Raw genomic sequence first — 25,442 nt, forward strand, 5'->3', positions numbered from 1 at the left:
ATTTGTCCTTACCCCCTGTAAGGCTCTTATTTGGTTACAACATAAAGATACACACTCAGCGATGAGTCCGGCACTGCATTGCCAGCTGTGAGTGTTGTAGGGAAACTCAAAAATAAAAATCCTAGGGAGATGGCCTGCGCTATTAAGCAGTCATTACTGCCAATAATGCCTCTGGTTGTGTTATTGGAAAGATGCCTTTCAGGGACAATATTTCCTTACTGGCATTTTGTGGAAATGGGCAATGCGATGTGTGCTTGGACAGTCTGGGACCTGGAATGGAGAAATACATCCTTTGCTGGATCAATTTGAAGATCACATTCTATACTAAAGCATTTTAAGATTGGGCAGTCCAGGAGTGGTTTTCTGGAGCAATTTAGCACAACTCAAATTTGTACCTATGATAATAGATGAACTCATAACACACCGAGGATCTACATTTTTGAAGATACGTTTATGTACGGTAAGGAAAAGACAGTAAAAAGCATAAGCTTTGCTCGTAGTTGTTAAAAAGTACATGTTTTTAGACCGCCTTTTCCAAAAAACACCTATACGATTTTATGACTGTTGATACTCTGATTGCAAATATCGAAAACGTTAGTCTATCATAAATCGTTGGATCAAAGGGCCAGATGGCCATATTTTGGACGGATGATGGATTCAGATGTATTAAATGCCAAGTCGGGGGTGGTACTTCCAAATTATTTCAAAATTAAAATCCTTAATTGAAACAAAGGAAGGTTTAGTATTAAAAAAACTATAATGGATATCAGGGTAAGTTCAGAACAGAAAGTTGGGGTGGAATAAGAAGCCTGTACTGGAGGGTATCCTTTAATTCCCAACTTAGACACCTCTCTAGTGGGGGAAGCTAGCACTGGAACTTGTGCCTGTCCTTGGTGAGGTGAGCGTTATTGGGGCAGGTAAGTAGGTCAACAGTTATGCCATCATGATGTAGTGTCTGGAATCAAGTCACATACGCCTTGTTGGTTCTTTTTTTTTTGGTTCACGTGTATCATCCTTCAAACCAAGAAGATGCGTGTTCATCAACACCTCTTGAACGGATGGGAGATTTAAAGGTGAGGGAATTCCACGCCAACGCTGTTAGTGGACGAAATTGCATTTGTATTTTTCAGGCTTTATTGATAGGGTGAATGATCCTTTATTGCAGTGGACAGATCTTGGTGCAAGACAGGGATTTGTAGCCTAATGTCTTCTGAATCTCCAGAGGGAAATCAGTCCAGCATAACTTTGTGTCAGTGCTTGAAGCTCCTTCTTTTCCAAAGACACTTTTACTCTGTCCCAACCTAATCCGCTTTTATATGTTCACTCACCTCGTTGATCTTCTATATGCTCTACCCCATACCTCTTCATCCCAATCTCTTGGGTCATAAGCCGAAGACCTTTCCTACCTCTTTAGAGCTGAAGCTTTCTAACTCACTTTCACTTTCTTTACATTCCCAGATAATTCCATACTATCTCTTCTCGTTTGGACTACTAAATTCACTTTAGTGGTTGCTCTCTATACATCAGGCTCTGTTTACAAGCAATCATATGTGTTTGTTGTCTTTATCTCCCTTTCCTAATACATTTTACGTTTTATCTTGTAGTATTTAACATTTGTTTTACTCCCTGTTTATTGTATTGCTACCTATACTCTAGCTGCTGTCTTTATTGTAAAGCGCGCCAATGCCCTTGGGCATGCTCCATAAATATGAATTATTAAATATATAATTACATAAAGGTCTGCCGCATTTAACTAGCCTGATTGCTGATATCACCCACTTCAATTTCCATTGTCACTTTTGGAGATCGTCTTATGTATGTGCCTCCTTAAGTTTCACCCCACTCTTCCTTAGGGAAGGTGGCTTTGAGATCCTCTGCTGGTGAGTGAGGCAGTGTGCGCCTGGTTATAGGATACCTCAAAAGGACAGTGTTCTAGGTGTTCATACGCCTTTAATTATTTCATAGACCAGCTTCCCCTAGTGGTACTAATCTGAGGGTCTTAGGCAGTAAATGGTCATCGTGGTCAGAAATGGGATATGCTTGTCAACAGTAGGTGGCTGTCAATACCCTTATCAATGCACCGGTGGCAACCTTCCTTGAACAGGGAATGGGAACAGAAAGGGTTCTTGCATCGCGATTATCACAGTGAACAAATTCACTAACTTAGTGTTCAGTTGCATTATAATCTGGAAGAACCTTAAAAAGATGTGCATTTTTAAAAATGTGTCCTGACAATTCAGTAGACTGCACAAGAGATGTTTTAGACTGACTCCATTCCTCAATAAACCAGTTTCCACTGAGGTGTATGTTCTGCATTGTGGACCTATCACACCTGATGACTGTCGTAGCAACACTCGTCACCACCTTTTATGCTCTGCCAGTGACACAATACATTAATTGCAGATGTCCTAGTGGCTAGCATGTTTGTCTTTATTGATATATATGAAAGTCTCTGAAAGCAGTCCACTTGCTAATTAGAGGATTTAAAAAAACTCAATTTTCAGCAGTATATCAGAGAGAATGTACATTAATAGCTACAAATGATATGCATGTTGCTTATATATTTTATTCTCCTGCATTTAGTTGTATTTCGCTGTTTACAGCTATTTGACGCTGGTGTCTGTAGGGTTGTATTGTTGTTCTTTATAAAGGTTTGGTGTTGTTCCTGTTACTATTCACCACGTTTGTTTGATTTGGTTGCCTGTAGTATTATTTTGCTGTTATCCAAAATTAATGATGTCATTAATGATAATATTAATTGTCTTCTCCGATGGTTGTTGTTTTTAGCATATGTTGCCCGTAGTTTCTTGTCCTTTGGTTTTGTTTACACCAAGCAGATGTCTATTTACACTTGAGTCTGTTGGCTGTAAACGAAATAATATAAATATCTGGTGTGGTTGACGGTCATGTTGATATTTATTAATGGATGAAATCTTTTGTATTATATTTTCAAAAGAGGTCCATCTTTCCTCACCAGCATCCATCGGTCAGTAAGATTGATTATCATTTACTACCTAGATACAAGGATTTATAACATCAACCAAAATGTAATTATAGTTAAAACCAGAACAACCATCCTTCCTGCCACCTCCTCTCCACGCCAACCGATAAACGTGTGGTAAAGTAAAAAATGTTGTCCCCTATAATAGTTGTAATTCATGTGGATAACTTTCCAATCGTTAGGAGTTCCCACATTGTACACCTCTATTGCCTCAGGTCTGCGTCCTTATATTTATGTTGAGTTATTTGTCATAGTCTCCTGTTGTTCATTTACACAATTATATAACGTGATTAACTGTTGTCTCCTGTTTTTATCTAGAACTTTTTCACAGCGTTGATAATAATTTCAGGAATGCACTGGGCATTTATTTTTCTTGCTGTTGCCCACAGTGTCCTGTTACCAATAGCAATTTTATACTGCTGTCTTTAGTTTCTCGTTAATGTTGTATTAAAATCGTTTCTGCTGTTACGTTAGTTTACTTTTGCTTTTCTATATAAGTGTTATACTTTTGAGTCGGATACAAACATCAGGAAGTTGTTTGATCAATAATTAAATTATGCTTTTTTTTAGTAGTATCTTGTTATGAAATATTGGTGCTGTTGCCTGGATGGATTTACAGGTCCAGTTTTCTATTATTATTTGTTGAAGACGTTGATTTAGATTACTTCTTGCTTTTTAAGGTAGTAGTTTTATTTTGGGATTTGTTTTTTAGTTATTTGATGCTGTTGCATATGTCTTTTGTTATATTTCTGTGTTTATTTGACATGGCTGCCTCTATAGTCCTGTTGCACTAGTCTATAATTATGCACCAATAATGTTCGTACTCTCCAGAAGACGGTTTGTACATTTTTTGATGTTTCACTTAGCCTAGGGATAACAATGTATATTTTTGATGCTGTTGTCATTAGTATGTGCTCACTGTTGTCATTGTTGATTTAATGTTGTAGATTTTAATTTCCAACTGTTGTTTCAATAATTGTTTCCCCGTCGCCTATAGTGTTCTGTGTTGGTTTTCTATAGATGTTCGATTTTGTTACTGTGTTCTCATCTTGAGGCTGGCCTGTACTTATTTGATATTGTTTGTACACACCTGCTGTTTTTATATACAATTTTTTGATGCTGTTTCTCTTAGTTGCATGTGCTTTTGGTGCGTATTTTTGTTGCCTTAAGTACGCAGTTGGTGTTTTCAATTAATATTTTGCGTTGGTTGTATTTTGCAACTATTGTTTATGTAATTCTTTCCTGATGCGGTCTGTAGTCTCGTGTTTCTGTTGTCTGCAATTATTTTATACAAATGCTAAGTTTTTATATTGTTGTTAATGTCTTTGATGCACTTGCCTGTAGTTTACTTCCGTTTATAATTATTTCATTTTGTTGTTTATGGAACTCTGTTTCTGTTGTCCATAATTATTTGATGCTGTTTCATTAACTGTCCATAAGTCTATAAATATTTAGAAACTGTTACCTGTGGCCTCTTGTTGTACTTTCTAAGTATTTGATGCTGTGGCCCATAGTTATCTTATGTTGTGTATAACTGCCTGTTGTTGCTGCCTGTACTCTTGTTGCTCTAAATATTGCATGTTGCTGCTTGTTGTATCATGTTCTTTCTGTTCCTAATTATTTCATGCTATTACCTCACCATTTGTCTCTTGCTACTGCAGGCCTTCATTATTTGATGCTGTTGCCCGTAGTCTAGTATTGCTGCGGTCTGTAATTATTTTGGGCCAGATTTACGAAATCGCATGTTTGCGATTTCCTAATAGCGAATTTTAGCGATTCGCTATTAGGAAATGGCAAACTGCAATGTACAACAGTGTGTTTGAAACCGTTAGCGATTCTCAGTGGAGGGCAAATGGACCTGCCTCTTCAATATTTATGAGGCAGGTTGCAATGTGGAGACCATTGGAAATGGCTACAATCACAGGAATGATGGCCTGCTGGGGTCAGCAGACCATCATGTCTGTGATTGTTTTTTAAATAAAGTAATTTTTTTTGTAATGCGGACAGTTTTCCTTAAAGGAAAAAAATGTAAATGAAACTTTTCAATTTTTAGGAGTAGGCAGTGGTCCGTAGCTTGGGGACCCCCTTCCCGTTTGCCAATGGGTTACCACCAACTTGAACTTGGTGGTAACTGCAAATGTTTGGCAACCGCATTTCTGGTTGCAAAACATTCATACATACCAGTGCTTTTCGGTATTAGGATGGGATGCCCTAAACATGCCTCTTCCTGATACCGAATCGCAAAAGCAATTCGGTAACAAGTTACTAAGTCGCATTTCACCTTCTGTACGTGGCAAAATGCATTTTACTGGTCGGACCAGTAAAATGATTTGTACATCTGGCCCTTTATGCTGTTTCCTGTGACCTCCTGCTATTATATTCTGTTATGTATTATAATTTGAAGGTGTTTACTGGAGCTTTTTGTTGCGGGTGTTTCTGTTTAGCTGCTGCTCTTGCTTGCAGTTTTTGTCCAGTTTTTTCCCCAAAATAATTTCATGGTGGGCATTGCTTGCAGTCGCTTTGTGGAAATACCACAACAGCGCGTTCTTTATTTCTGAGATGAAATCCACTGAACCAAGGGCGGCTGCAGTGGTCGAGGTGCTCTCTGGTGTGTAATTTTCACTTGGCCTTTTCTTTAATGCGCCATTCCGTTGAAGGGTTTTTCTTAGCAGCAGGGAATTTTCAAGTTGCCATACGATGAAGGGGTAGCTTCTACACAATTAAGTGCTCGGCTTTAAGTGGAGGAAATTCAGAAGGAAACACATATTTAACGTTACTTTACCCCGCATTTTTCCACTTTCTTCACACAAAAAAATGCATCTGCCAGGCAGCTGCTGCTGCCATACTTATGGCTTGTTTATGCCGTTAATCTTTATAATTTTACCATACGTTTTTTGAGCAGTAGGTAAACAAGGGTTTCTGTTACCCCGGTCTGTGGGCCTTATATTATTGCTCTAGATAGAGCTGTCGGAGACATCGCCGGACTGGGAAAGCAAGCCGGACCTGGCAATTGAGTCAGACCGGCCACGGGTGGGGGGTACTCCTTTTTGGGGCCCAGCGCGCGACAATAGATCAAAATAATATTGATTTGATCTTGAAAGAAAATACAATCAAGCTTTCTTAAATTGTGTCCAAAACATAGAAAAAATATGAATCAATTCAAATAAACTACAAACTTTCCATTAAAGAAACTATAGAGAAAATACTGTGTTAACTTAATGTACCCATGAACAACTTAAAGTACATAAACCAGAGACATCAGATTCACAAAACAGTTAGTCTCTTAAAAGCTCATCTTCTGGCAGCTGTCAGTTTGTAAAAAAATCCGGAGCATTATATGTACGTGTAATGTACAGCAGTGATTGTGGGTTGGTTACATTTAAAATGTACTATGAGATAATTTGCGAAGGAGACCCCAAAATTTCGACTGCCTAGGGGCCTCCACAGGCCTTAATTCGGCACTGGTTGGAATTAAAGACCTATGATTGACACACAGACCTCTGATGCTTGGGCATTTCTGAGCCACTTTATTGGGTTTTGAACCAATGGCCTGCGGGCTACTCACAGCTCTCTGGCATAGGGGCATGATGGCATTGGAGCTACTTGGCTGCCAATGAAACCTGTGGCCTGCAGGTGACATTTAGGGGCATATTTACAAGCCCCTATCGGCAATACAACGTCACTTTCAGTGACGTGGTAGGGATAGGGACTTTGCCTTATGTACAAGGCAGTGTTATGCCACTTAACACTGCCTTGTAAATAAGGCCCCCTTTCACGCTGAAAGGGGAGGGCAGAGGAGGTTGCGCTGGACCTAGCACAACACCCATTGATTTTGATGCTGCTCCCTATTTACAAGGGTTGCATAAATAGGAGGCAGCGCCAAAATTAAGACCAAGGAAAATCTGGTTTTAAACAGGCGAAACTGAGGAGAAATGCTTTATTTCTCCTTGTTTTTGCTGTTTCCATGTGTGCTGCGTTGTGCAGTACACAAAGAAACAGAAAATTGCCATTGATTGTTTATGTGGAGAAAGGTGACCTTTCCTGCACATAAACAATAAAAAAAAATACGTTTTGCAACTTCTATGTGTGCTGCATTAGGCAGCACACATATAGGTTACAAAACGTCATTTAAAGATTGTTTACGTGTAGGTAGGGAGACCTTCCTGCACAGAAACAATCTTCCCCTCAATGCAGGCACCCTTGCACTATGGTGCAAGGGTGCCTGCATTGGCGCTTGGCTGCTAAGTTTAGCGCCATACTGGAAATGAAGCTTGGGGCATTCAGTTTTTTTCCTCCTGTTTTGACTCAAATGAACACATGTACTTCGACTAAACTTAATCTCATAACTTGTAAAGTGCTCTGATACCTTTGGGTCAGGCTAGCGCTATATAAAACTCAAAAATAAACAAAAAATACGTTAACACACAGGTCTCCGCGATAGATGCATTAAAACCGATCTTTTTTACTGGAATTTGTAGCCTACGGGTGAGAATAGATATCTAAAGAATATCAATTAACCATCAAGGTTGGTCTACTGTGTCCTGTGTCTTGCAGGTCGAACACAGATCTCTCCAGCATGTGCTTTAGCCCACTGAGCTACAGTACTGAGATTGGAATTAGATTTGCAGTTTACGCATGCAGCCGGTGCCTTTGCCCATATTGTGTCTCACTGCAACTGAAACCTATGACCTACGCATTGCATGCAGAGCCCTCAAGTCTGTTGCTGGAACTGGAAAGTGTGATCTCTAGGTCACTAAAATAGCTATGTAGCAGCTATGTTAACCTACTGTGCTAGCCTGTTTCATGAGCCACAAGAGAAGGAAGAAGCCCTCTCCTCTGCGAGTGTGGTGTGATCCCCAACATTGGGTACATTTTAATAGAACAATACTTTGCGCGAGGAAAGGGCAGCTGCTCCCAGCAGCAACGGTGCCACACTGCATATTAATGTACACATGAGAAGTGTCAGATGTACCCTAAAGAGAGTCTTCGGTGGGAGAAAAACACAAAGGACAGAAAAATCCTCTTTAGCAATATTGGAAATTGTTGATTTCAGCTGGAAATTGATGTAGAAGTTAAAAAGCAGGGAACTTAACTTAAAATCAGGGGTTAGAAGGAGAATAGGATAAGGTCTTCCAGGAGAAAGTATACAGAAGGAATTCTGCTTCAGAAAAAGACAGCCAAAAACCAGGGGCAAAAAGGCAACTGAGTTGGTGATGAACACAACAAAAATTAGGAGAGCAAATGCACTGCAAAACATCCCTCCCTAGCCCATGCCTCCTCATATATGATCCAGACAGGAAATGATATCACAGGAAAAAAGGTGACACCATATTGGATTGGGACCTTCAGACTCTAAACATAGGAGAGATGGGCACTTTGCTAGCCATATATATGGGACTAGACATGCCTACTCTTCCAGGAGAATTAAAGAAGTCTTGCCGGGGGGAAGGGGGGGTTGCTGGCCCTGAGTCTTGATCTACGATCCAACACTGTTTTGAAACCATGACAGGAAAATGTGCTTCTCAATGGTGAAAAGGGAACAGCCTTGAATTACTGAAACCTGAAGTCCTAGTTTAAGCATACAAGAATGACAAAAGATTCACAGCTATAAAGAATGAAAGGAAAAAAGGCATTGGCAGAGTAAAGTATTGGTCCACTAGCCTGGCAAAGAAGTGCACTCCTTTTAAGGCGAAGTGATAAGGGGAAATGCTGTCAATCACAGTGAAAAAGAGTCAATGGCCAAAGTAGGCTAACTCATTGTCCACGCTGTGCACTCTGATGGGCGCAATCTAATGTCAATGAAATCCAAACCGACCAATTGATAAAGAAGCTGACCTAAAATCTCTCTATGTGTATATGTATAGGTCCGGTGTTAGACAAGACCTGTAGTGTTTAATTAAATACATATAAATTATACATGCTTACTTGTAAGGGCTTTAAGACAGCCTTCTTCACCCATTGGTCTGCTATAGTGTCAATCACATTTTGCTTCCATTTCCCACAGCGTCAACAGGGGTCACAAGGTCAGTCCACTTCCTCCTCTGGCTTACCCGACTTGAGTGGCGGCATTGTTTTCTTGCTAAATGTGCATATCCGTTTAATATCCGCATCATAAGCAGTACCCTCCCATGCCAGGCAGCTTCCTCAACACTGCAACTGTGCTGCTCATGTGTCTTTATTCAAAAACTGTTCACATACAAAATAAGCACAGGAAAAGACAAAAAGTCCAAACACACAACAGAGCAGACCAGGTCTGGAAAAAGTGTGTAGCTGTACTGGCGAAAGTGCAATAGTGGATGCATGTATGAACGTATGCTGTTGAAAAATACTGGCTAGATAAATCCCATCAGACCACCCTTATGGTGGAATTTGCGTCATGTGGGATGTTGCTGATCCTTCCATATCACAACCGACCTTATAGTGCCGATGTGGAAATGGATGTCAAGAATCTAGCCGTGATGTCCATCATAAAGTGGTATTTACTAAAGTGCAGTGCTCAAGTGACAGTGATGAAATAAAATTGACTACACAGATGTTGTAAAATGTTCAAACCGCAATCCATGTGTCAAAGGTTAAAAACACGCCGAGTAGTAAGACTACCCCATGGCGTTGTGCAGATCGGTCGACATGTTTCATCCTGTGGGGCATTGCCCCGGCTTTCTTCAGGACCATAGACAAAAAGGCTACTGCAACTATAATGATGTGTTAAGTCAAAAAGCAAAGAATGTACTAAGAAAAAAGGTACATATCTACCAGGAACCTTCACATTTGAATGCCCACTGGAAGGAGAGAAGATCATCTTCTTCCTAGAAAACAAAAATGTTTTGCAAAAACACCATATTACACACATACATCCACATGGGTACACAAAGACCGTACAGTGGTGTTTTTGCAAAACATTTTTGTTTTCTAGGAAGAAGATGCTCTTCTCTCCTTCCAGTGGGCATTCAAATGTGAAGGTTCCTGGTAGATATGTACCTTTTTTCTTAGTACATTCTTTGCTTTTTGACTTAACACATCATTATAGTTGCAGTAGCCTTTTTGTCTATGGTCCTGAAGCAAGCCGAGGCAATGCCCCACAGGCTGAAACATGTTGACCGATCTGCACAACGCCATGGGGTAGTCTTACTACTCGGCGTGTTTTTAACCTTTGACACATGGATTGCGGTTTGAACATTTTACAACATCTGTGTAGTCAATTTTATTTCATCACTGTCACTTGAGCACTGCACTTTAGTAAATACCACTTTATGATGGACATCACGGCTAGATTCTTGACATCCATTTCCACATCGGCACTATAAGGTCGGTTGTGATATGGAATGATCAGCAACATCCCACATGACGCAAATCCCACCATAAGGGTGGTCTGATGGGATTTATCTAGCCAGTGTTTTTCAACAGCATACGTTCATACATGCATCCACTATTGCACTTTCGCCAGTACAGCTACACACTTTTTCCAGACCTGGTCTGCTCTGTTGTGTGTTTGGTATCTTACAGTAGGGGAACGAGCAGACAGGTCACTAAATATTCCCCTTGACCCTCCACATACATGTTTTGTTTTTTAGTAAAGACAAAAAGTCGACAGCCAAAGCCAGACCAATTAGTTTGCCAGTGCTTATTTTGTGCTTATTTGGTATGTTTAGGGCTGGCAGAGAGCCACTTGCCTCAATATTGGACTCAAATCAATTAAATCACTGCTATGACGCAGCAACAATTGTTAAAAAAAGCTGTTACCCACTGTTGCTATGTCATTAAGGAGTTCCAGGCTGCCTTGGCTGGTCTCTCACAGACCCTATCAGAGTAGTGCTAAAAATGTAGCACCGCCTTTGGAGGAGGGGGCACAGAGAGTGATGGGGAGTGGGGCAGGAGGCACGTATTTTATTTTTTTACATTTTTGACACAGAAGAGAGGCCATATTATGTGTGGCTCCCTCATTACTTCTCTGTTACTGCGCAGCAGTTTAAAGCATGGGCAGATGATTTTGGGGGCTATACATAACATGAAATTATAGATGGGTGAAAAGTGAATATTGGGGATGTTTTTCACCTAGGGGTTCTGAGTGACATACTGGCAACCCAAGCGTCATTCTCTTTGTCTATTTGATATCACTCACAACCCCTGATCGAGAAACACCCCATTAATTCACTGTTACCGATCTATAATTCTATAAATGAATTTGATGCAGAGTAGAGTTGTTGTTGGCCTAGAACAAACCACAGATTTGAACTCATCAAGACTCTTACACTTTGCCAACTCGATGAATATTCCTAGTATGCACATCCATTTTATAGAAAAGAACATCAAAGCTCCAGTGGATTCAGAGTCGAGGATCTATATTCAGTTTAATCCTGAAACATGTATTTCACCGTAACTCTCTAAGAGCTTCCTTGGCTCCAGACAGACCAACGAGTCAAATGTAAAACACTTTGCCCCTCATTACGAGTTTGTCCGAATATGGTGAGTTATTTATCTCGAGTGGTACATTCCTCCTATTCTGTTTTTTAAAAGGAAAATGGAGCCATGCATAATTGATTTATTTAATGCACCAAACTCTGCATGTTTTGCCTCTTTCCTGGCCTTTTTCCTGGATACATTTTGGCAGAATTGGCTTGCTGGAATTTATCAGGGAATAACTATGAGTGTATGATATTTCACACAACTCGTAATTCTGATCCCTGTGCAAGCACGTGGGATCCGAATTTAGCCTTTGACTCGTAAAAAGGGCCAAAGACAATTTTTTAGAACCTTCGATGATGACGCGCCAGGATTCCTGTTGAAATTGGCTGCCCATTACACTCTGGTTAACTACTTTACTACCTTTCATTTGTGAAGACATCTTAGGGACCTAATGCACTGGGAGTGGCCAACGATGTCCTTGTGGGCCAATTATATGTAAATTTAGATTGAAAATCTGGCCTTTTTCCAGCCATCCTGACCCAATGTTGGGACATCCCTGTGTTGAAGAGATCTTTGTGTAACCTGCAAGTCGCTCATTCCAGCCCCTTCAGTCAGGGTGTTAATGCACCTTCTAGGGAGGTCTTATAATATAGCTCTGTGGATGGGTGCATCTGATGTACAATACAGGCTTCCATTCTTGTTCGATAGCTCACTCGGAGGATGTACCTGCTGCTGAGATCATTCGTAACATAAATGATTCAGGTTACAATTACAGTGAGATAACTAACTGGGTGGATACACCTCCTGCAGAGGTGCTTATGTAACGTGAAGGTGCGTGCCATCTCTTATTATTAAAACATGAAGATACACTTTATTTTGTGGTATGCACTATATATAAATCGTAAATACTTTTAGAGCTGAACAAGGGACTACAATGTAATCTTCAGGATAGCCATTGGCTTACTGAATGATTCTCCGTTAGATTCACTGTATGTACATACATATTATGTGCAATTCCAGAAAATCTGGCATGGATCCGACCTTCTTGGTTTTACATTGGACAACACTGGAAATTTCCAAATTTAGGGAGTTTCAGTGATAAACATATGCCTCTGGAGTAGGGGTTAAGTGGCCCTAACTATGAGAATCCACAACATGCCAATGATCCACGAATGCAGCACAAACTTTGTAGATGGAGATGATGGAATGCATTTGAATTACAGTAAATACTCTGGTTCAATTCCATTCCATCATTTATACTCTATCTGTGTCATTAGTGATTGAGACAAACTATATGCATATCGTCCTTGGCTGTTCCCCGAAATTCAAATCCAAGTATTGCTTGCTGTCTTGCAAATTCCCTACTGAAATGTCATTAACAGGAATTCAATACGAGAACAATGTTTAAAAAATATATGTATAACAAACTCTTGTTTATAGTAGATGTTTTTGGGACGAATAATGTTTCCCTCTACCATATATATATTACAGTTAACTTTTTATAAAATATCTCGTTATACAGTTTCCGCAGAGAAAAACAATCACTATAACACACACCCCAACTGTCGAGGCAGTTGGCACTTTTTAGTGCTGGCTATCTATGGGCAGCTTTATATTTTGTCAATATTAAATACCTCAAGACTGTACAATAAGAAGAAATGAGAAAGTGGGCTTTTGGCCAGTCCTTTCAACCACTGATTTCATTTGTATTTCATGGTTTGCCAATGCTTAGATGGCAGCTCTCCAGGCTTTGGCATTGTGTGGATGGTTACAGTGTTACAGTTGTGTTGTCATTTGGTATTGGTTATGGGATACCACACCGTCATTTTGTTGCACTGCTGGTACAATATGATATGTAGCTTGTTATAGAAGCATGTGTTTGTTCTTTGATATATTTACTTTGCTATCACAATGACATTTCAATTGGGGACTCATGCTGTTTTTGCTTAGTGGGTGCTGTTTGGATGCTTTAGCATGTCACAAAGATAGTGTTATCCACTAATAATTCTTTGCATGTTCATTTGTTTAACATATTATTTGGGTTTCGTACACAAAGTAAAGAATTGCCTTTCTTTAAGATCCAACAGAAATACTGGCCGTTTTATTGCATGTTCCACTTCTATTGCCATATGACAAAGTAAGGATGTATAAGCAGACACTTTTTAAAAAATGCAAAGGGACTTTTGATAGCACTAGGTCTGGTTTGCATTTTCAGTTATAAGTCTGATCTTACATATTTTACCCTAAATACAATGAGTGTAGCAGCGTGGCCGGAGGAGCAGGGGTAGGTCAACGGACAGGAACACAGGATTCAAAAGACACTGAACTTTTCAGTGGTTGAGCCCTCTGGCCACCGATGTAACATCCTCATGACCCTGACTGGGTTGACTACAATTGATCTGCAGGTACCACTTTTTAGGGTGCTGTAAGGGTAGTAACTATACTTGTTAATTGCGTACCACCACCAAAAAGTGTGGATAGATCTCTTTTTAGGTCCTGAAGAATTGCCTTCTAATTTAAATATGGCAAGAAACATGTTGACCATCAATGCGCACAATCCTGTGTCCTTGTAACAGGGGCGCGCTAACTTTCACGATTTTAATAGGGATAGTGATCACAATCATTAAAATAGTTCTGGGTGGACCATTATTTCCTGTTTTAACTTCACTTTTACACTCTCTACATCTACACTCACTAGGGCCCTCATACGCACTGCACCTTACGGCAAAAAGGAAAAAAAGATCTCCGTTAAAAGGCGCCACAAGGGCGCCGATCAGGTATTGCAGCGCCGACCCGATTAGGAGCAGACCCGATGATAAAGCAAGACACCCCACTGCTGGGGGGTGTGTGAGGGTATCTTTTCCGAAAGGAAGAATTTTCTTCCTGCCTTATAGTGGGTGAACTATACACAATCCCCACACGTCAACCACCAGTGTTATTTAGGAACTGCATACTCTTCTGCTTATAGTTAGTTTGGGCATGTATGCTGGACCTGGATAAAGATAGCCCATAGTCCTTATTCTTACTCTATAAAGTAAAGATGTATGCCACAGACACTTTTTAAAAAATGCAAAAGGACTTTTGATAGCACTAGGTCTGGCTTGCACTTTCAGTTATAAGCCTGATCTTACATAATTTGGCAGGTCTGGTGGACTAAAGAGGTAAATACCGATCTTCCGAAAGCAGGGCAATGAGAAAGAAAGAATAATGGATCACACATAGGAATATAGACTGTGAAAACATTGCCTCAATGAATCTGTCAAAATATTGACCATAATTATCTCTCACAAAACTGTATATTTCTAAATTCAGCCAAATTTGTGTTCCCCATGTTGTGCGACTAGCTTAATTTACAATTCTAAATCAAGTCCCGGCATCTTTCGTGGAAGTGCTTAGAAGGTTTAGATGCACATGTAGGAAGAAATCTGGTAATATTTTGTGGTCTATATTTTTGCAGTCTCTTTCTTCAGTCTGTGCATTCACATGTTTTGATCGGTCCTATGGGACATGTCAGTGTAAAAGGTACACAGAAAATAAGGGAGATTGAATATGTAACTTCGGAGAGAAATGTCTGAGCACAATGGAACAGAGCGAGATAAAACAGCAAGTAAGGAGGAGATACGAGAAAGCAAAATAGCCACATGAAGGGGCATTGCTCCATCAAGGCAATTGCTTGCAGCAGTCTTGCAGCACCACTACAAAGGGGTTTCAAATTACAAGGGAAAACACCATCTTGTTGTTAGGAGAGGAGGAGCTCAGGAGCACACGAATATCATTTCATTTTAAGTATATCTCTGAAAATATTTGCACCAGAGCTGGCCACTACAAAAAACTATGCAAGAGCTATTGGCGAAGCCAATATGTTTTTAGCCATGTTAAACACCTGTGTGGCTGCTGGTCAGCATGGCTAAAAGTTAGTGATGTAAAGGAGAGTGAGCAGAGCGCCATGAAGTGGAGTAGATGTGAGTGTTATGGAGGGACGTAGAGAGTTGTGAAGTAGCGAAGAGTGGCATAGTGGTGTAGAGTAGAGTTGAGTGTCATGGAATGGCAGAGTGGAGGTGTGTGGAGTGTCATGGAGGGAATAGAGTGTAATAGAATGGAGTACAGTTGAGTGGCGTAGCGTGTCAGAGTGAAGTACAGTGTTGTGGAGTGGCCTAAAGGATGTTGGGGAGTAGGGTGTTGGGGAGCAGAGTGACGGAGAGCGGAGTCAAGTGGAGTAATTTTATGGCAAAGAGTGGAGTGGCGTAGAGTGGAGCACTGGAGTTGAGTAGTGGGTCGTAGAACAGAGTGGAGAAAAAGTGGCATTGGGTGGCATAGAGGGAATTGCGTAAAGTGTCATTGAGTGGAGTAGTTTCGTAGAGTAGTGTCGTACAGTGGCATAGAGTGGAGTAGAGTATTGTAGGGTGGCGTGGTATAGAATGGAGTAGAGTGTCAAAGAGGAGTAGAGTTTAATGGAGTAGAGAGCCATAGAGTGGACTAGAGTGAAGTGATGTAAAGAACAGGGGTGCAGAGTAGATTGGCATAGAGTGCATTGGTTTGGACTACAGTGGTGTACAGTTCATTGGTGTAAAGTGCAGTGACATACAGTAGAGTGGTGCAGAGTAGAGAGAAGTGGTGTAGAGTAGTGCAGGGTAGATTGCAGTGCTGTATAGTGTCGTCGAACACAGTGGAGTAGTGTACAGTGTAGTGGCATGGAGTGCAAAATTGGTTAGAGTGGCATAGAATGGAGTGATCCAGAGTAGACTGGCATAGAGTGTAATGGCAGAGTGCATTGCCGTAGAGTGCAGTTTTGCAGAGTAGAGTGCAATGTAGTGGGTTAGAGTACATTGTCGTAGAGTGCATTGGCACAGAGTAGAGTGGTGCAGAATACAGTGGTGAAGAGTGTTGTGGGGCATGGTATATTGGAGTGGCGTAGAGTGTAGAGTTGTGGAGTGTAGAGGCCTGGAGTGAATTGGTGTAGAGTGCAGTAAAGTGGCATAGGGTAGAATACAGTGGCATAGAGTGCAGTGACACAGAGTAGAATGGTAAAGAGTTCAGTGACAGAGAGGGCGGTGTTGCAGAGCAGAGTGTCATAGAGTGCAGTGGTGCAGAGTAAAGTGATACAGAGGGCAATGGTGTGGTGTGGAGGGGTGTAGAGTAGCATGTTGCAGAGTAGAGTTCAGTTTCACAGGGTAGATTGCAGTGACAGAGTTAAGTGGTGTCGAGTGTAATGGCACCGGGGAGAATAGAGTGGCATAGAGTGCAATGGCATAGAGTAGATTGTTTCAGAGAAAAGTGAAGTAGAGTGCAGTGAATTAGAGTAGAGTGTAGAAGAGTGCAGTGCCATAGAGTGCAGTGGTGCAGAGTAGATTAGAGTGGATTGGTGTAAAGTGCAGTGGTTCAAAGTAAAGATGTGTGGGATCGTATGCATTGGAACAGAGTAGATATGATGTAGAGAGGCACTGAGTGAAATAGTGTAGACTGGAGTGGTGCAGGGTAGAGTACAGTGATGCAGTGTGGAGTGGAGTAGTGTGGAATTATGAAGAGTGCAGTGATGCAGAGTGGAGTAGGGTAAAGTGGAGTATGCATGGTGGGGTAGCGCACTGCCGTGACATACAACACATCTTCAATTGAAATGACCATAACATTTGAACAGACATTGTTTTACAGATAAAAATATTGAGCGCACAAACGATAATGTGTGGAAATGTCATAACCTAGGGTATTGATTTGGTTTGATCATATTAAAATATTTGTTACCACCACTCTTCAGAATTACCAAAAAAGTTGCTTCATTTGTGCTTTCCATGTTCTGAAATAGGTACACAGTTTATTTACAGACATTTCAACTTTGTTTTGTGCTAGAATTGTTTTGTTACAATTTACAGCACACTCCAAATTTCCTGCATGATTGTCACATAAATCCTCTCTCTTTGAAGTCAGAGAAAGAAAAGTAAGCACCAAGCTCCTTGGAAGGCAAAACTTGATGTAGGACTTCTGTCTTTGAATGCACAGCAAAAGTGACAAGATAAGAACAAGAATTAAAGGCCTATTTCAGAAATTCAGTACTCGTGGAAGAATACAGTAAATAGGGGTTTGGCAAGTAAAGGGACAAACTCATACTGGACAGCCTAAAATAAATAAAGCCAGCAAATAGAAAGAAAGCAAATGTGAGTTACAAACAAGCAATGGGCGGAATGCATTCTCTAGTCAGCTTTCTGAATCTTCCCAAGATGTCGTTGGCAAAACAGACATCTGCACTGTCTGGTAAGCTTCGACCTAAGCATTGTCTACTCTGTTAAAGGTTAAATTACATGTGGGCTAACTCAGCTATCCTTCCTTTCAAGATCGAGAAAATGAGAAACCTTGAGGCGAGCAGTAATGCCTCTTACAGTGCTTTGCAAGTTGCACGATCAATGCAATATTATCACCCTTTTAATAATATTATTATTAATAGTAGTAATAGTATTATTTATGTATGGATATTAATATTTGTATTATTATTTTTTATGTTAATGCACATTTTATCTTTTTTATTACATTTATAGGAAATTTTAAAGGCCTCTGTAAACAGATTGATCACTTCCCAGAAGATGCAGATTATGAAGCAGATACAGCGGAATATTTTCTTCGTAAGTTGAGCTGTTCTTTTTTTTTTATTCAACATTATATAATTCAATATTTTCTTGATATTAAAGCATGATTGGAAAGGGGAGTGGAGAAGTATTGAAGAATTCAGCTCCAGTATTTTAGTGCGGCAGTTTATTCCCAAAACAGACTTTGTCTACCTTAACCACTTTGCTGCGGCCGCGTTTTCGCAGCAATGCGGTATTCTGCACAATGGGCGGGGCCGCGTCGGCCGACGGCAGCACTAGCGAGGTAGTGCTGCCGTCGGCCAACGGCCGATGGCAGCACGCAAGGGGTTAATGTGAATAGGTGGCATAGTTCCTGGAAATGTATTATTTGTTTTTACTTGCTAGCATCTTCTACTTGGGGTTTCTTATTGGAACTGTACATAGAAGCTACTTGCAAGAGTAAGTTCAAGAGTGCTGGATCCATGCCAGACTGTCAAGACTACTACTATGTTAATGATCTCACTTTACATTAATTTTGCATAAATGTATCCTTTGTGGCTATCCTGAAAACTTGTGTATCAACAAGGAGAGAGGTAGGGAGAAGGGAACACTCTTATTCCCCACTGGTCATCAAAAACAACAACAAAAGAGTGTTCGTAGCTCATCGGGAAGGCGAGATTCAGAGCACTAAGAGAAAAACAACACCCATTTGGTGTTATAGAAAGCCCTCACTCACCGACCTAGTCGGTGACATGCTTCATCATTGGACCCCACTGGGAGTGGCCGAGTGCCACCCCAATGTGCTTCAAAGCCAGATTTAATGCGGAGCGGGTAATGTGAAGTCGTGAGTGGCTAGGTGGTTGTATAGGTGAATAAAGGAAGTGTAAGTGGTGAGGTTAAAAATGTCTTAATTGTATCAAAAAATTCCTTTATTGCCTGATCAATAAGACATATTAAAATATGTGTAGGAAAACTGAGCCAAATAGATTGAATGGCTTGTTTACTATAGATTTACGTGCTGGTCAACATGTTTCTGCCAATGTTGGTGTTAATTTACCTGGCATTCGTCAGGACCTACAGTGTACTAAACCCCAGCGGTATGGACACGCTAAGGCCCACCCTACCAAAGGACGTGAAAATAAAAAGTTATGTCAAAAAAGTGCAACAAAATGATAGGTACTCGCAATTTTGGAGACCACGCAAAAATTAAAATGCACTTGACAGGTGAGATTCTATCACACCATAGACCTCGGGAGGGGGGTGGTGACGCAATTGGCACACCGCCCTCAGCATCAAGCACCCGCTTGGTACCTGCTACTACCCACGAGACCCGGTTCCCGAGGGTAGTAGCAGGTAACAAGCGGGAGTTAAAATAATTTTTATGGGAGCGAAAACATTCTAACCAGGCCTATTTTGACTACCAATGTGACATGTTTGCTTTTGACCGAATATAAGACCTATATTAGTATACATTTCTCGACAATATTTCAGGAGTATCAAAAGTGTTCTCATACAAAAATTCAGGATGATTGTCGCAAGCTTACAGTGAAGAAGATAGGAATTTTCCACCTGTACCGTCACAGATTTAGCTAAAATATGTTGTGCTCTTGTTTCCACGCGGGGGCTTCTCAGTGCTTTGAAGAGCATCAACAAGTTGCAGTTGGAAACAAAAGACTTAACTGATTTACTAAGGCATTTCTCTTTTAAGCAAGGAAAGATAACCATGAATTATGAAGACTTTTGCCCTTGTTTAAGACAATCCAAATATCGTCTTTCCTCACTTAAGGCAGTCTTCCGACTATAATTTCTAGGTTTAAAGCTCATCTCAAGCAAGCTGAAATCTTAAGAAAATTAGGTCAGTCTTTTCTGACTTAACAGTACTAAGACTGTAGTTTCTGGCCGTATACACTGTTATAAGATGGCATTTTCTGGCTTTTGTCTTAAGTCAGCCTTCAGTGAGGAATAACTAAATATGACAGACGTCTGCAGTAGCTCTTGTGAGCTACCAGGTGATGTCATCTGCCTTCTTTATGCCTCGACCTAGCTTCTGGACATAATGGCACAGAGCTGTATATAAGCACTACCCCATGTGCACTGACGTCAGTTCTTATTTTTTTGCACCCTTTCACAAGAATCTAGCGCTTCCCTACTACTGATTTTGGTACTTTACCAAGGCTTTTCAAATTTTAACATTTCTTGGCAGGATGCAGATATGCCGCCACTAGAGATGGCAGCTGTTAAACCGTGTCCCGCTTGCTGCAACCAGATGTCAGTTATAAATCAACATAACATGCCTGTGGTGCATAGGCACAAAGCATGACTCCAAGTTCTGTGACAAATGGTCCCTAGAGCAACTCAAAGCCATCAAGGAGCAGGAAGGCAAACAGTGTCACTTAGTGCAAAAAGCAGGGTGGGTCCAGGTCATGAGGTAAATTCTGGTCCAGATGGCCCTCATCAGGTAAGCTGAAGGCAAAATTGAGGGACAAGAAAAAACAGAAGCAAAGAAAAACTAAGAGCACCTGGGCATTGCAAGGCCTTTCAATGCCCAGGTGCTCTTGATATTGGAAGAGAACTTAAAGTTCCAGAAACGCAATTCTAGCTTTGACTTCTTCTTTGGACCTGATGCTTAACCTAGCTGCCTGATTTTCTGAGCCAGTGTTGACCTCAAAGATGCAGGGCTGAAGATTTTCAAAATGTTTCCTCTGGCGTGCCTTCTGCCCCTGAGGACCCAGCATTGGCTGCAGTCGAATTGGTAAACATGGGCCTTCGTCGAGTGCCAACTGACCAAGGTCAAAGTCATCACACTTCTCTTATCCTGCTAGATGAGGTGCCCCCTGTGATGCCATTCTCGCTGGTCATTCCTCTTTCGACACCACTACTGGTTTCTATTCCAGCTGTGGATCCTTCTTCAGCTAGGGCTTGACCAGTGTCACACCGTGCAAAGTCAGAGGCAAAACCCATTGTTGGAGAAGTTCCACCTCTAGTTCCTCTATCTTGGCAGCCATCCTTCAGGAAGATGGAGGCTATTCTTGAGTCTGACTCGGATGCAATACAAGGTCCTCAACCTGCCCAAGATGGTGACTATGATCATGAGGACGAGGATGCTTGCTACTCTCTCATTATACTGATATTAGCTTATATCTCGATATACAGAATGCCAGTGCCCTAGGTACCGCTTTAAAATCTGTCCACGATTCCCCTTTTGGGCCTCTGATCAAAAAAGTGCCTCTTTCACTGTTGTGGTTAAGAGGGCGGCTGAAGGACATTTTACATGAAAACCTCTGGTTCCACTTTATGAAGCTCTGATGGACCCGATTATGTCAGCTTGCTCAAAAACATATTCTATGGCAGTGGTGAATCACCAGATAGCTAGGCGCCACAGACCAACACCTGGTGACTCTACGTTTGTGACACTGCATCCTACCCTAGAGTGCCTTCGGGGACTAATCTCCACTTGCAAAATGAATATTAACCCTTTCCTTGTGGCCTTTACCAGACAGAGAAAATAAGAGAACTGATGCCATTGGGAGGAAAGCGTTTTCTTCTGGTGGCCTTGCACTGTGTTCTTTGAATGTGGCCTGCCTTTTGGTTTGCTACTGTTACACCCTATGAGACAATACGCATGAGGTTATTCATGTGCTACCTGAAAGCCTACAAAATGCCAGCGCTCAAACAGTTCAAGATGGACTAAACATATCTAAATAGATGTTATGGTCTGGTCTGGTCATCATAGACTCAGTTGCTTGTTCAGTGGGCGCCAACGCCATTATTAGCCAATGTGCCTGGATATGCTCCACTGGATTTTCCAGACGTCCAGGCTTCATCATTGATTATAACCTTTGGGTGGGGGTCAGATTTTTGGTAGAAAAGAATATTACGCCTGAGCTCTGGTGAGTCTAAAAAACAACAGATATGGCATGTTCCTTAGAATTGTTCTCCCCAACTTGCTAATTCCAAAAACAGAACCGCAAGTTCCAGGGTTGCTCTATGGGCCTCGCTTTCCAACAGCAGCAGCCATCACAGCCCAATCAGCAGCCTACACAGAGATTTTGTGGCACTAGAGGCTGCCTCTTGGCAATGCGCCAATCCCTCTTAGTTTGTCCTCGATTGGGCATCTGGGGCTGGGTAGGTGGCTGAATAAGATGTTACCTTCCCCACTATAACTCAATTACCGCAGACTTTTGGATCCTCTAGATTGTCCAAGTTGGTTATGCCCTTTCCTTTCTGGACACCCCTCCTCATATTACCCATTTTTACCCAGAAGTCAGCAGACCACACTAACACCCTTTCCAAGGTGGCGGTAATGTTGCTTGCCAAGGGAGTTATCAAGCGTGTATCCAAGGTGGAGCAAGGTATGGCTGTTAGGGTCAGGGCTTTAAGTGGGATGAAAAAACTGGGGGGCCTCTCTCAAAGGGGTGTGGTCAATGTAATTAAGGGCGGGGCTTAAAACACGTATGCTAAATATCTGTACTTAGCATAGTGTGCCGCCCGACTTGAATTTTGCTGTTTCTGTCATTGCATCCAGATATATGATACAACAAGTCAGGTCTATTGGCTTTGCCAATGGTTGATAGTTGCATAAGATAAACAAGCAGCAACTATGGGTTGTATATAATATTAAAAAAGCTACCACTTAAAGCCCTGGTGACGTCATAACAATGTTGCCTCTCGAGTTTTAAAAAGAGAAGGGAAATCCAGAGAGAACATGAATCTCTTTAAAGGATTTCCCTTCCCTTAGAATGCTCACCTGGCTTGACTTCATGCCGAAAGTTCTCCACTAGTGAGAAGTGAGCAGTGTGAGCACACGCACATCCATGTGCCTGCTGTCACTGCAGACCGGAAATAAACGGACCACCTGTGCAAGGGCACAAAACAGAGCCCGATAGATACCCATTTCAAGGCCCCCTTTAAAAAACTGTCGGTGCTCAGCACCGTTGAGACCCGGCCCCCTTAAAACCCAGACAAGGGTTAATTCCTATCATGAAGACGGATAGGGAGTTTGAGATCAGTCTTAGGTCTCAGAGTTCTAAACTCATTACTCTAGAATGAGAAATTGAAGATGATGACTCAGGTGGCTCAAGTTCTGTTGGCATTGAACCACGAGGATCGGATGGAATCCTTCCAACTGCAGAATGCATACTTCCGCGTATCAGTCCTGCAGTCCACAGCAAGCATCTCTGCTTTGTGGTGGGATCAGACCACTTCCTGTTCACCGTCCTCTCTTTCATCCTTACATCGGCTCCCTGAGTCTTTTCGAAAATCACGTTGGTGGGTATGGCTCATCTTCACAGCTCGGGGATACATGTATTCCTGCACATTGATGATTGGCCGATAAAGGTAGGCTCACCTCAGCTAATCTCAGACTACCTGCAGAAAAAGATGTGCTTGGGGTTTTCATGGAGTTCAAATCTCAAATCTCACCTTCAGCCTTCATAGAAACTGCTTTCTATCATGGCCATGGTCACATTTAAGGCTTTTCCATCACCCTAGTGAGTCTAGGACATTCAGGCAAATATCCTGATTTAGGCGATAGCTCTTATTTCGGAGGATCCTAGGTCTCTAAGCGTCGTGCTTCCTGCTGGTATCACAAGCTATATGGCACATGCGGCCCTTTAATGAAACCTGTGCTTGCAGTGAACTCAACATTGGGGAAGCCTCTCTGACAAGATCGGATCTTTGACAAGGCAGTTTAGAACCTCCAGTGGTTGCAACAGTCTGACCTGCAGCAGGCCATTCTACATACCTGTTCTGAAGGTCGCGGTTGTAATGGAAGCATTTTCTATCGGTTGGAGGGTCACATTGACAACGTGGCTATGAGGGCTCTCATTTGCAGTGGAGCTGTGTGCCACCACAAACATAGAGCTGTGTGTCATCCAACTGGCTCTCAAAGCCTTCAGTCTTTCAGGAAGAGCAAGACGATCCTGGTACTGATGGTTAACATGGCTGCCATGTGTTACTGCACAAGTATGTGGGCAAGGGGACACGCGTCCTCTGCCTGGAAGCACCTACATTTGTGGCGTAGGCTGACAAGTCAATGGATCTCCCTGCTGGTCACTCATCTAGGAAGATCCCTCAATATTCGAGCAGATGAGTTTGGAGGGTGTCATCCTGGCAACAACAAGTAGCGTCTACACCCAGAGGAGGGTGGCGCAGGGCATTTTCATGCATTTCTTATGCTCTCTTGGCTGAGTTCCAAATACACTAAATGTCCAGCATTTTGCACTTGAGCCTCCTATACAAGGGTCTTTATGAGACGTGTTCCACCTTCAACAGAATTCTGAACTCCTGTTTACCTCTCTACTTCTGCCTCTAATCTCTTGGGTGCTGAAAAATATCTAAGTACTGAGTACAGCTCATTCTGATAGTTCCAGGCTCGGCTCAGAGAGTCTGGTACTCTGAGCCCCTGACATTAAGCATATGCCCTACTCTTCGCCTGCTTCTATGGGAAGATTTGTTATTTCAACAGCAGGGCAGTTTTACACCCAAAACCTCCACAATCTACATACTCATGCACGGAGATTGAGCAAAACCAACTTAGGTTTCAATCTGCCATCAGAAGGGTCAATGCAGGGCTTAGTTTGTAAAATAATATGTGCTGGTACCCAAAAACTTCTCAGAAGCTCACTGCCAGTGCAATCGAATGGTGGGGTGCTAAATACCAACAAAATAATTTTTAGGTGTCGCCTAAGCAATCCCGTTAGGGATGCTTGGCAAGATTAAAGTAAAGGGCTCTGAAAAATGCACCCAAAGGTGGATTGCCAACGGTGCATGTGAGCCGGGCGCGTGCACATTGCACACCATTTGGCAGCCTGTGAGCCTCGGCATCAGACTTCAAAGGAATCCGCTCCCCCATCAGGCAATGCCGAGAGCTTGTTAAAGGAACAGATCCTCCTGCAAGCTCTTAAACACAAGGAATCCGCTCCCCCACCCCGACACACAATGCCAAGAGCTTGTTCCGTTTTACTCCCTCTCTGCTACTCGTACTACCCTGCTTTCCCCGGTTCTCTTCCCTCAGTATCTCTGCTCTCCCAATTTCTTCCTGTAGCGTCTCTCTCTTCCCCTCTACCATCCTCTCCCTTTTTTCGCTTTCTTTTCCTCTCTTAACCCCATTCTCTCCCTACCCCTACCTTTTCTTCTGTTTTCTATGTGCGTCCGTCCCCGTTTTATCAACTTCTGTATCTCCTCCCGCCCCTCGCTCTTTATTGCGCAGTTTTTTTACTCCACCCCCAGTTTATCTTTCCATGCTCGTTTGTTTTTCCTCTTCTGTCCTTCGTCCCTAACGCACCCCCTTTTATCTTCTCTTTTGCGCCATTTCTTCTTTTTAGACGTCACTTACCACTTTTACTCCCTGTTTCTCTTTTCTTCCTTTCTTTTGCCCATCCCTGATCGCTCTTTCTTTCCAATCTATCCCTTTCTGCCCGTGTCTCCGGCCCTCGTGTGCCCTGAGGCAGGCTCTCGACTCATTAAGGCTCTGGAATGCGCCG

The 25,442-nt window shown here is 42.0% G+C and overlaps 1 protein-coding gene across 1 annotated transcript in view; it reads left to right on the forward strand.

Annotated features, from left to right (window-relative positions):
* CACNG2 (calcium voltage-gated channel auxiliary subunit gamma 2) overlaps nucleotides 1–25,442 on the forward strand; it is a 370,168-nt gene that overhangs the window by 229,179 nt on the left and 115,547 nt on the right. The window contains exon 2 of the mRNA XM_086963226.1: nucleotides 17,932–18,015. Coding sequence (XP_086819352.1) covers nucleotides 17,932–18,015 — 84 coding nt within the window. The remainder of the gene's footprint in view (nucleotides 1–17,931; nucleotides 18,016–25,442) is intronic.

Source organism: Lissotriton vulgaris, chromosome 1_1 (genome assembly GCF_964263255.1).
Source record: "Lissotriton vulgaris chromosome 1_1, aLisVul1.2, whole genome shotgun sequence".
NCBI classification, from domain to species: domain Eukaryota; kingdom Metazoa; phylum Chordata; class Amphibia; order Caudata; family Salamandridae; genus Lissotriton; species Lissotriton vulgaris.